This window comes from Hippocampus bargibanti, linkage group LG13 (genome assembly GCF_051943395.1).
Source record: "Hippocampus bargibanti isolate YZ-2025 linkage group LG13, ASM5194339v1, whole genome shotgun sequence".
Taxonomy (NCBI): Eukaryota; Metazoa; Chordata; class Actinopteri; order Syngnathiformes; family Syngnathidae; genus Hippocampus; species Hippocampus bargibanti.
The window spans coordinates 11693859-11707250 of NC_142746.1; the positions used below are offsets into that span (position 1 = coordinate 11693859).

General features: G+C 40.6%; 1 protein-coding gene across 4 annotated transcripts in view; it reads right to left on the reverse strand.

Annotated features, from left to right (window-relative positions):
- The window catches only part of LOC148889319 (zinc finger matrin-type protein 4), a 70888-nt gene extending 60892 nt beyond the window's left edge, over positions 1 to 9996 (reverse strand). For 2 of the 4 annotated variants that reach the window (XR_016116927.1, XM_089012319.1), the window contains exon 1: positions 9505 to 9993. Coding sequence is in view for 2 of the 4 variants with exons in the window: in XM_089012319.1 (XP_088868445.1) it covers positions 9505 to 9543 (39 nt within the window). In the remaining 2 variants the exon portion in view is untranslated. Of the gene's footprint in view, positions 1 to 9504 lie in introns of all 4 variants that reach the window. The other 2 variants (XM_089012320.1, XM_089012321.1) reach the window with 2 other exon arrangements.
- Between the last annotated feature and the right edge of the window lie 3396 nt (positions 9997 to 13392).

The window sequence follows — 13392 nt, forward strand, 5'->3', positions numbered from 1 at the left end:
AAGTGGACACATTTTTTTCATGTCTCGCAGTGAATGAGTAAAACGAAGCATAAAGATGTGCAGTAAAGCGTCTATTACACTTTATGCACACATGGTAGCATTACAAAAAGTTAGTTGCCTCGAATTGCTATACTATATTCATATCAACAAACTCTTTCAGAAACGTGGATACTTATTTGTCTCTGTGTGCCCTGTGATTGACTAGCAAAGACAGCTGGGATATTCGGCAGCAAGTCCCGCGACCCTTGTGAGTATAAAGGGGTTCAGAGAATGGATAGATGGATAAATATTTCATTTTGTTCACTGTAAACCTCAACCACCAAACCTGAACCATCAAACATCTGTCTAAAGCAGGGGTGCTCACACTTTTTCAGCATACAAGCTACTTATAAAAACAACCAAGTCAAAATGATCTACCCACTACAAAAATGCAAAACATAATTATTTTCAAATGTATTAAGGATTCTTTGTATGTACAATGTATGTTGATGTACCTTACATAACTGAATAAACCAATATTGCACAACACACATCATAACTACATATACATAACATAATAAATAACTATTAACATTATTTGTAATTACCTGAGTTTACTTTGATAACTTGCACTGAATTGAATCAGCCAGGGATCCATAGTCCGGACAGTAGATGCTGACAGCCAGCCTCAAGCACATTTCCAAATGTTCATCAGTCATGGTGGAACGGTATTTGGACTTAATGAGCTTCATGTAGGAAAAGGCTGACTGACATGAATAAGTGGAGCCGAATAATGCAGTCAAGGAGGTAGCACATTTCCTCATGTTGAGCATTTTAGCGCATAACGCTGGTTGGTGGATTATGCAATGGTAATTCAAGAAGTCTGCCTGTACTTGGCAATACGCATTTTGAAAATGACATCGTGTAAAATAAGTCCAATCTCTGGGTGTTGTTTCTCATCTTTTTATTCTTTGAATTATGTTGACACACTCAGCGAGCAATGTGCTATTGATATGTATGAGCTCAAGAGCATGCTGAGACCCTGAAAGTAATATGTTTTTGCCTTCTTACTTAGTCCAGCTTTTTCACTCATTTTGATCACCATATGTTTTAGCAAGGTCTTAAAATCTGAGGTAATTTGCTGACTAGCTTGTAAATTTTGCTGCGCTTAGCGCCGTTGTTTACGCATGCGCGGCGACCTAAAGGTCAAAATTTAGTTGTCATCTGAATGGTTGCCCTGTATGACAATCAAGTGACGAGACGTTCGATAGGCTGACAAATGTTTTTTTTTTTACTGTCACGCTGCGATCGACCAGTACTACCTCCGCGATCGACCAGTAGATCGCGATCGACGTAATGAGCACTCCTGGTCTAAAGTGAATCTGTTTTGTATTTGTTTCATTGTTTTTGTTTCACTGTAATGACTGAAATAATTAATTGTCATCCATATGATATACACTAAAGTCTCGTTATATCGATATCGGATATATCGATAGTCCCGGTTATATCGATACTATTTCTATGCACGCACGGAGAAAATTACATGCAAACAGGGTCGGATATATCGATAGTCCCGGTTATATCGATATTTTTTCGGACTCCCTTGAATATCGATATAACGAGACTTTACTGTATCATAATCATAGGCATACTTGATATGGAATTTGCTGTTTGTATTTAACATTCTTTTTTTTTGCAAACATACTTGATAGAAAATTTCATTCTCCGCTGTGTTCATGCAAATTGGGATCTGACACACTCAGCGAGCAATGTGCTATTGATATGTATGAGCTTCGAGAGCATGCTGAGACCCGAGCATCACACTCTCACCATGGGGTGTATTAAATGGGCCACGACCTTGCAGCACCTCGGAACTATAAATAGCCAACCGTGTGTTCGATGTCTCCTGTTCGAGACACACCATCATTTGCCTCATAAAATAATTCAATCTGAATCTCTGGATGTTGTTTCTCATCTTTTTATTCTTTGAATTATGTTGACAAATATGTTGAAAGATCTCACCAATTATGGGAAAAGGATTCCAAAGTACACGTTTGGACAAAATCGTTAGCTTGGTTATGTCCTGAGGCTGTTTTACGAAATCCTGCACAGACTGTAATGAATTGTTCATGGGGTTAGCAAGCATTTAGGGAAACAATTGTGCATAATGTTGTGGAAATTATAATGTTGACTGATGGCTCTCGTCATTTCACCGGTAAATGGATGCTGTAGATGGTTGTAAGGTTCAACCTATAGAAGCCACCCCCGAGTTGTGGAATGAGTACTTGACAAAGAAAAAAAAACACTATGTTGACAAAGTTTCTACTGTTTGATTTGTTTTTCTGTGACAGAATTTTTAACATGAGCCATCAGTAAAATTTACCAGAGTATTTATGACGTCTGTGTAAGCTCTCAGTCGTACAGGAGGGGTCCATCGATCGGTGAGGTTCAATTTGGATCGTTCATACAATAGCCTGCTTAGGCAAAACAGGTTAAGCAACATTCGTAATGCTGATAAGGTGATACCGGTGGGAGTGGAGTGGGGGAAGTAGGCCAGTCGTTAGTCAGGAATGTAGGAACAATCAGTGGGGCCACAGGGAGGGGTCCTCTGCTCCCCCCAACCTGAGATTAGGGACCTATCATAGCTGTGTCCGACGCCGCCATGCCTGGACATTAGGGATATATAAATAGGGCCGATACGACCAGTCAGACTTTAGTTCGCTGACGAAGCCTCTTGGATAGGAGGCGAAACGTCCGAAACCTTCAAAATTGTACAGATGATGGCTGAAGAAACCTTCTCAGGTGTACCTCAGGTGATTTTTTTTAATAAGGCGCACCTTCAAAAATGACATTTTAAAAAAAGGTTATCCAGATATAAGGCACACCACATTATAAGTCGCTACAGTTGAGGGTGGGTTTACATTTTCTGTATTTCAGCATGGACTGCAGACCAGTTCTTCTATAGGGGAAATTAAGTCAGTGGCTGCTGACAGTAGTTGCGAGACCTGTTGTGGCTCAATATTACTTCACATATAAGGCGCAGGGTCATCTTTTGAAGAAAATCAAGGCTTTGGTTGCACCTTGTACAACGGAAAATACGGTAATCCATTAATTTTTTTAGCAGTGGTAATGTATTACATCGCAATTTCTATCCAGGTGTTTTGCGATCATAGTTTTTAACGATAAAGGAAGGCTATTACAAATATTTTAGGTGAGGGTTATTTTTTTTTCTCCTACTATTGTTAAAAAAATACTGTACGATAAATCCAGATGTCTATTTCCCACACCTCACCCAAACCTCTTAAAAGTTTAGACAACCAAAAATTATTTCTACTTTCACCGGATGTTATCTGAGATTGACAAGCTTGGTTTTGGACCTTTGAGGTTCAGCTGTGAAACAGACAGTTTCACTCAGATAGAATGGTGTTTTGCTTCTCCTGAGACAAATTAGATCTTGTGCGTGACTCCCATTTGTTTGGAGCGTTACTCGCCGTTTTCTGGGCGTCACTTCGTCGTGCTGTGAGCAGATACCAAAATGTCAAAGTGTCATCCCTTCCGGCTGCGTCAGGGTTGTTCTGCCGTGACATTTCAAAGTAGCATGTCACTCACATAGCTGGGGAAAATTGGATAATCTATTTTGATATTTCAATGCTTCCCTAATGTAGCCACAATATCCCCCCCTCACTTTGCCTGGCCACCTGGCAGACAGCCGGTTTCCGAGCACGGTGATGTGGGTAAAGAAAATTTATTTCTAAAGAGGTCTGTCGAATCGCCCGCGGATATGAAATATGCACGCATTTATTAGTACAACACTGCTATTAACATAACTTGACAAGCGCATCCAGATATATATTAAAGATGCGACTGGTTCCTAGTGAGCAATATATCAATCGTGACATGCGATCATTTGCGTAAACGAATCATGACTAGGATAATATCTACATTGTGTGAGAGAGGGATGCAGGTTCCTTTCAATCTCTCTCGCGTATACAAAACCGTGGAAGGCCACTCCGTACAACTTGTTAGGCCGCTATTAATGAACATGGACTGAGAAAGGTCAAATGGGCCACATGCTGATGCGCACACACGCAGCTCGCACCAAAGCGCTGATCCAGAGGCTGGCATGCACATAGTTTGCAGAAAGGTCACATCATACACTTCCGTGTGTGTGTGCGTGTTCGTGCGTGCGTGCGTGCGTGCGTGCGTGTGTGTGTGTGTGTGTGTGTGTGTGTGTGTGTGTGCGTGTGCGTGTGCGTGTGCGGGTGTGTGAGTGTGTGTGTGTGTGTGTGTGTGTGTGTGTGTGTGTGTGTGTGTGTGTGTGTGTGTGTGTGTGTGTGTGTGTGTGAGAAAGAGAGATATTTGAAGATGTGCTTCCTGTTGCTATGGAGCGATATGGCTCGCAACGATTCAAACACTCACACACACCTACACAAATCACATTCTAAAGTACACAATCAATTAATGCCAGGACTAAAGCAGAAAATATCAACTTTATGTTTTCTGCTTCTACTTTTTCAGAACCTCATTCATGCCTTTTCATATTGATTGTGCTCAGTTATATAATAAATACTACTAATAAATACGAATAATAAATACACTTGCATAAAAATAAATTGTGGGTGTGTACGTCTGTGTAGGCTCTCAGTCGTACAGGAGTGGTCCATCAAGGAGAAGATTTCTTCAGCCGTCATCTGTACTTCCTTGAAGGTGTCGGACGTTTCAGAGCCAGGAATAGAACAACAGAGGTAATCAGATTGGGTAATGAGGTGAAACCAGAGCCAGGGATAGTACTACAGAGGTAATCAGAGTGTAGAGGTAATCAGATTGGCTAATGAAGTGAAACCAAAGCCAGGGATAGAACAAAAGAAGTAATCAGGTTAGCTTCAATGAATGGTTCACTGCTCCCCCAACCTTAGAGAAGCCACCTATCAGAGCAGGGGTCGGCACGGCCAGCTCTGCCCATTAGAGATAAAGGGCAAGGGTTATCAGCAAAACTTAAGTTCGCTGACGAAGCTCTTCTGATGAGGAGCGAGACGTCTGACACCTTCAAAGAAGTACAGATGATGGCTGCTGAAACCTTTTCCTTGTGGGTGTGTAATTTTATTTCGGCAGATTTTGGCACACTATAAAATTATCAGGACACAGATGCATTTATTAAAGTTAACTACTGGGCGGCACGGTGTGGAGTTTTCATGCTCACCAATGAGCCTGCGTGGGTTTTCTCTGGGTACTCCGATTTGCTCCCACATTACAAAAAATACGCATGGCAGGCTGATTGAACACTCAAAATTATCCCTGTGAGCACGGATGGTTGTTTGTTTCTGTATGCCTTGCGATTGGCTGGCTACCAGTTCAGGGTGTCCCTTGCCTGCTGCCCAAAGACAGTTGGGTGAGCTCAAGAACCTTGTGAGGATAGCGCTGATCAGAAAATTGATATATAATTACACAGATACTTTATGCACATTCGTTTTTAGTGTAATAACAGTTGTAATTACTGTTCCAACATTTTTTGTTCCAAAAGTTTTGATTTTTTTTTTTTTTATCTTGCAGACTGGTTGTCTTTTCGCGTGTGGATTTGAATGTTTTATTTTAGTTTACAGAAGGAATGCTCACACTTTTCAAGAGCACGGCTTTAAAACCCCTTCAGGGTTGAGTGAATTATGCTGTTGGTAGTTGGTTAATCAGATTCCCCCTCACTTGCAACCTCTCACCACCGTGTGACAGGTAGAAACTTACGCAGTGAGTATGAAACGGGCTACTTCATTGGTCTTCTGCATCATGCACGTGCTAATAAGATAATTTTGTTTATTTGATACTGGGATATTTTTTTAATGTTCCCGGACAATATTTCTTTTCATGTATTGCTATAGTGTTCTTCCTCCATTTGTTAAAGTGCAAAAATACAACACAGACTGAGTTCAATATGGTTCATTTATTCTGCAGCAGGACACTGAGAAAAAAAAATATTAAGGAAGTTCATTTTCATAATCTCACAAATGTGACCAATTATTCCTCACGAGTTAATACGTTTGCTTTATATATTTATTGTGTCGTTTGCAACAAGCTAGACATTGAATGTACATTGCAAGCTTTAATGTAGTGACCTATTTTGTCGAAAGTTGTTGCTATACATTTTTCATAATATAATTTGAATTTCAAACAAAATAACCCATAACTCAGGCAGACCAGATAATGCAAACATACTGTAGGTGCACGTACTATTGTGGAGCGATCACGTCAGTCTTCCGAAACTATATTTGGCCGTTAATTAAGAACATACAGTTGGAGTCAACCCAGAGAGACTGTTAACATGCTTCAGGTGTTGCTCTTTGCTGAGAATCAGAGTTCAACTGGGTTCAGCAGATGACCATGAACTTAACATCTGGTAACACATTCATATGTGTTTCCTTATTTCATTTGTGTTAGTTCATCCTGTTAGATCGCTTGGTATTGCATAACATTTGATCTGTATATAACAGTTTTGCTCAACTGGAGTGTTGACTATTCCACCTCTGTTTCAGTTTGTTTTGACTTGTTCGTTCATTGGAAATGCAGTTTCGAGAGACCAACAATATCACTGAGATCGGATTGGACAACTATTCATTGATAGTTAATGAAGAACTTGCAGTTTTATATTCTATCATAGATCCTGTGATACCACAACCTCAGTACAGTTCAGGTGCAATTGCTCATCAAGAATGACAAGGAGAAATCAATAAAGTAGATGTAGTAGATGGCTCAATTTTCAAAAAAATAATTCTCCCTTTTACCGCACTAGAATAAATGCACTCGGGGAATTAAAGTGATGGCTGGTAGAAAATAGCTAAATTGTTTCACCTCCCCTCGGCAATTCATTACAACAATGAATCATATTTAGGGATTGTGTGTGTAGGGGGTACTAATATTTGTGCATGGGCAGTCCTTGTGACAGACAGACAACAGCGGTGAAAAGGCCATTAAAATGCTATCACATTTCCACAGGCACGCAGTAGACCGGACGCTTGTCCCAAAGTGGCGAGTTCTTGCGATAGCAGCAGTTTTAGTGAGCCGCAGCAGAAATAGCGAAACTCCAAGACTGAGGGTTGGTTCAAAATAAAACTCCTCACCCTGCTCACTTGGGTGTCTGGGACAAATGCAGTCGGCATGTCAAATTATCCGCTTTGTTATAATTAACCAGTTAAATGACTCTTTAATATACATTAATTTACCGCAGCACAAACTTGAAATTGAGGCTTCAATCAACAAATCTTACAAGCTCAATGCAGATGAGTTCATTACAAGCTGACAAAGCAGCTCTATAATCATAATCATCAATTGCTTCACGATAGGCTCAAAAAGCATGGTCAACCAATTGAAGTCCATGTCATTCTAAACATGTCATTCTATAAGCAGTAGTGACAAAAATGTGCAGGAATCAATGTTTTCTTCAGAGTTCTTTTCATTGGTTTTCTTATATTGAACACACAAAATCCATGGTGTACGTTCATATAAAATAATTAATTACAAATAGGTACTTTCAGCTATATTGCACTTGTGCCCCTGCAAAAATGTCAGAAAGAAATTCTTGTTAATATCAAAACCACATTATCTGGGTTTCATATTTCAGGAAGCCTGCCAAAAATCATCCTTTCCATGCAAATATTCAAATTGCCCATTTATACAGTTTCCGTGCATATATCCACAAATTGAAATGTGTCTTAAAATTACAATGTATTATAAAGCATCACTGACTTCATTGAAAGCACCATTCACTTTAGGGCATCCTAACCCTAAATTTCCATTGTCACATGCGTCCTCTTTCTGGTTTCATCCGTGCAAATAGTGCCTCAAATATGTGTCACTTGTATCCTAAGTTACACAAAAAAAAAACCATTTCCTGCATTGATGTCTTCTCTGTGTCTATTGAAATGTCACAATGAGCCAAAAAAGCATCTGTCAATCATCCAAAACCAACATGGAACAACACTCACAGAGATGTATATATATATAAACTATACATAACTGTTTTTTGCTTTTTCATTAATGTGTCCTACTTATATCATGGATTAATTGTTTTTGGACAGGTTTTTTTTTTGCAATGATATTTTCCATTTTCTGCAAACCAGGGAAGGTTAATATTCAAAATTGGGGATAATTTTCAAATTAACTCATTCACTGCTATTCCCAAATTTATTCGGAAATTGACTTTATTGATCTCACCTTGTCATTGTTGGTGTTGGTGCGTGACGTGAATTCTTTGAGGTTTAATTTTTTTCTCGCGGGGCATTGTCGATAAAGCACTGATCAGACCTCTGGCAATGTTTTTCCCTTCCACAAGGGGCAGTATTTGACTTTTGTACAGCCACCCCCATTTCACGCTCAGATACCTCCAGACCCATATACCAGTGATTTTCAACTACTGTGCGAGATCGTCAGGTGTGGCGTGAGAAGCTATCCAATGCCCCTTTTTAAGATTTTAAATTTTCCAAACATGTATTCATCATTTTCTCCCAATATTATGTAATTGTCCGGTGTCCATGCTGAAAAGACTGGGAGGGTGATTTAATATTCGTCCGTGTGGCAACACGTCACTGATTGCCTCGTTCCTGCGAGATGGTTAGTGGTGTGCCGCAAAAAAAATTCAATGTAAAAAAACCTGCCCTAGTTCGAAAAAGGTTGAAAAATACTGCTATATATGGCAAACTAAGCACTCCTGGTTAATTTAAGCCTATCATTGCCTTACAGCTGGTTCAGGTGAACAAGAAGACAGACGGGGGCTTATGTGGCACTCTCAAATACAATTTCCTAAACATCAACAAAATACACAAACAGATTCTTAGCCAACTGGCTTCCACTTAGTCCAGGGTTTTACGCTTTGGCCCGTTAACAGCAACTCAACTGTACATCCTCATTCAGTCACGTGTACACCACTCTATAGACTTTGTAAAGACACACATATTCAACATCACATATATTAAAGTACTGTAATTGGAAGAAAAGGCAGGAGAAAAGTCATCCAGGGTTTGAAAGTGATCAACAAGCTCAAAATTTCCAATTTAAAATCAATGTGTATGATTCAAACTTTAATATCCACAAATTCAACTCAGTGCTCCGACACCAACATCAAAAAGCACCATAATGTTAATCCATTCACATTGGCAGAATATGAAAAGCTATAGTATTTTTCTTCAACTTTGTAACTCTCACAAAATTACATTTTCAATGCAACAATATGTTCTTTCTTCCAATGCTTTTATGACTGGAGTAAAAAAGTTACCTTTCTAGAGATACTCACACCTTGTCACATAGGCATCACATTTTGTACACATTTACCCATTGGTGAAAGGAACATAGCAGCCTCAATGCTCATATACGTGTCGATCGTGTAGACGGTGCCGCTGCCAGTGTGCAGTTGTACTTTTGCATCAAACTTTGTGTTGCACACATTTAAATGCAATACCATACTCTTACATATGCAAACAGGTGCAAACTTCAGCATCACGAATCAGCCACCCATGCCAACTATTGACTAAGATAATATCGCACCTTGCAGAGGGGACTGCTCTCTTCATTTTCGACAACCATCCGCCAGCCGAGTGTCGTCACCGCTGCACCTGCACCGTACAAATCCGTCAACCTGGATTAAAACCGCGCCAAAATGCACTTTTATTCTCCTCCTTGGATATCCCCTCGCTGCGAGTACACGCGCCGGAAAGTCCTCTCTTGTTGCGCGGTACAGTGAAGCGTGTTCTCTAGCGGCTTCTCTCTGCAGTCTGCCGCGGAGGCAAGAAGCGCAGCGCCCTGGACATGATCCTCCGCTCGGACACGTGCAACATCAACTGTGGTGGAGAGAGACTGGAGCCAGGCTGGGAAGATATCCCAGCAAGACTGGGGTGGGGTGGGGGAGAGATGCAGGGTGCGAGGAAGAGTGAGAAGAGAGATAGATGAGGGTGCGCGCAGTCTTCACAGGGATGAATGAAAAGACTGAGAGCTCTTGACTAGCATGAACAGTGCACGCCTGCGCTTGTGTCTGCGTTCACTTTGGATGCAGGAGGGAGATGCCACAGTGAGTGGCAACACCAGGCGAACGAGTGGGTTCATACACCCACACTGATATTCGACGGATTATATAAAATGATCACAAAGCGTGGACCACATGACTCATAGTAATCGTGAAGCCAATTCCCCTCCTCCATCACAAGCACCACCACCGCCTCCCTCCGTGTCAACTTGGCCGAAATGTGTACTCAGTCAAAGAAAAAAAGAAATTGTAAGACTGTGGGACTGTTTTGCTCCTTTGGGCGCAGACAATTTTGTTTGAGAAATTCATAGCTGCAAGAAAATGGGATTAATTCTGGTGTAAATTGATCCTGCGGGTTTTGTGAAGAAGACATTGACTCCCATACTTTTCAGAAAACAGCAAAATAATGTCATGAGTGGCCCTTTTGAATTCCAAATTGGGATTTTGTGGAAGGAGGTTAAGTTTAGGTTCCATAGCTCGCAAGACAATCATTTAGAGCAGGGGTCGGGAACCTATGGCTCGGGAGCCATATATGGCTCTTTTGATGATTGCATATGGCTCGCCGATAAAACTAAATACATATTCTCGCCTTTTCGCTGTTCATTTCCTGTTGGGGCTGCAGTTGGCAGAAAGTGCAATTTTGATTTGATGACACTGACTTAGGTTGGCAGTAAGCGCAATTTAGATTGGATGATACTGGCTGTCATGTTGAAACAGGTAAACGTCCCTTTAAATGAGCCCGATGAGTAAAAAAAAAATGACGAGTACACTTCAGCTTGAATGCATCAGAGGATTCGCCTTTGTGGAGAGAAAAGGTTCTGATTCTAATTTGCAATGAAACCATACCATCGATGAAACAGTCGATCGAATGTCAGTGACATTTTAACAAGCCCCATGTTAACGTTAGAATCAATATACAGTACTTCTGCAAGAAGTATATTGCAGATAGCAAGTGTGGAAGCTAATGAGCCGTGTGCAGGCTAGCTAGCAGTAACCTCGCCTATAGACCGGGCAAGTTGACTTTCATTCCGATCATTTGGCTGGATTTTTACCAATCACGAGGAACGGAAAAACATTCATGTTAATGGTGAGTACTATTGCAAAGTTATTTTAAATAATACATTCTGACATTTAGTTGAAAAGTGGCCGCGCATGCGTGCATGTTTGCATGCGTGCGTGCGCGCGGCTCTCACTGAAAAACATTTCTAAATATTTTACTTTTATGGCTCTCTTAGTCAATAAGGTTCCCGACCCCTGATTTAGAGAATATGAGGATGCTTTGAGAGAGAAGAATCGGGAAAGATCCCAATGGTTTATGGTCTTTGCTTTCATTTGCATAGTTCTTGTCATCATCACAGTTGTTGAATGAAGAAAGATGAAGTCCTGAAATTTAGATTAACTCTGAGTTGATAAATATCCAATCAATAAACCAATGAATTATTTTACACTAAAAAAATATTAACTCATTCACTGCCCAATGATATGCAAAAATATGCCCACGCCAATTCCACATTTTTTTTTCCATCTTCACTTGAATTCCAGAACACACAGAATATTGAGTTTTAGGACGACATAAACATTCAATACAGCATTAGAAACCTTCGACTATACAGCATTAGAAACCTTCGACTAAGTTATCTGTAAGTTGGCTGTACAAAATGCAATCCATATATATTGATTTATATAGTGCTCTAACAACAGCTGAAGCTGTAACAATACGCTAATATGGACAAAAGTCAAATGATGCCCCCTCATGGAAGGGAAACACATTGGCAGAGGTCTGACCAGCGCTTAATCGGCACCCCGAGCAAGAAAAAGCTATACCCGAACAAATTCTGGAACGGTGCTCCACGTCACCTTTTTCAATTCCCAAATAAATTCAGGAATGCCAACGAATGAGGTAAGGGACAAACAGAGCATTTGCTATGCAATTGGAATTCAAACAGGCAATCTCCCTTCCTCTCTGATCTACTCATTTCTTTTTAAAAGAATGATTTGTGCCATGCCATTCCTGAAAAATGCACCCATACAAAGTTGGACTGAGAGCTTTACACGTCATTCCATTTTTCTGCACCAACAGCAAGTTGACACCTGTCCAGTGTGGAGCAAAAGCTTGTCATTTCAAGATTTTCATTTGCATGAATTAGCATTAGAAACACACAAAAATTGCTGCATCAAACTTAACGATGGTTCAAACTCCACTTCTCATTTGATTTTTGACGGATGTTTTTGGCGTGATGTTAATTTCAACCCCAATGGAGTTCCTTCACCAGTCTCCTACTCTTTTGGTGTGGTGTGAAAATTACTACTCTATAAAAATTAATGAGATGAGCAAAATTCCCTAGCATAAGATTTTATAACCCAGAACCTTTATGAATATTCAACTCGATTCACAGTGCGCTGTGAGACAACGCTGCCTTGATCTGACCAACTGGGCGTATCCCAACTGTTGATCATGAACCTAATATGAGAATGATCTGAAAGTGTGAACAGCACGAGACATTAATTATTTCACCACTAGGAATCCCAGAATCACTACAGAATTGAGACACAGCGAACAATAAACACCACAAAGCTGAAAATATAGAGAAGTAACTTTGTTTTACACAGTCATGTAGGTATATTTCTTGTTCAATTAGCCCAAAATATACTTCAAATGGCAATTTTATCCCGATATTTTGCATCAGTGCTTATTCTTGGGGAAATAGGCACTCATTAAATGCTTTCAGAGGCTTTTGACGGCAGCCCTCAGTGGCACTTCACCGCTCAGGCACACGCTAGCACCCGCAATCATGGATACACAAGGAAGCTAATACACACAAACCCACTGACACAATGCACACCGACGACCTGAAAGGGCCAATTTATCAAACCAGCAGCGCAGGCACGCCCGAGGATGTATCGTGCCAGTACCGGTCTAAAGAAAGGGGGCAGGGTGTGTGTTTGCGTGTGTGTGTTTAATTTTTATAGCTCTTCATTTGCTGAAGTCAGTGTCGCCTGTGGCCAACTCTCCTCCAAGTAACAATTCAGCTGACATTGTTGCATGTCAAAGGGCTTGCAGTTTTTATAAAGTGATTGTCAGGTGTTTAGGGCTATTAGGTGTTCAGGGCGGGAAAGACAGACCATGAAAGGTTGATCCAGAGTTGTGGTTTGCCTCTCGCTTTTTGACATTAAAGTACAAAAATCCAAGTTCATTCAGCAGGGCTCGCAGCATTTACCATCCTCAGCGATGGTACTTGTCAGACGTATGAGAGAACCGCAGAAAAGTCATGTACGAGCGCAGCAAAAGACCAGTCGCGCATGACATTGCAATATTGTTTGTTTTAATCCACAAAGGAATGTAGTACAAGCATGTGAACACTGCACGGCATGTATATTTGATAGAGCCACTTAAGCAACCACAAGACGATGGA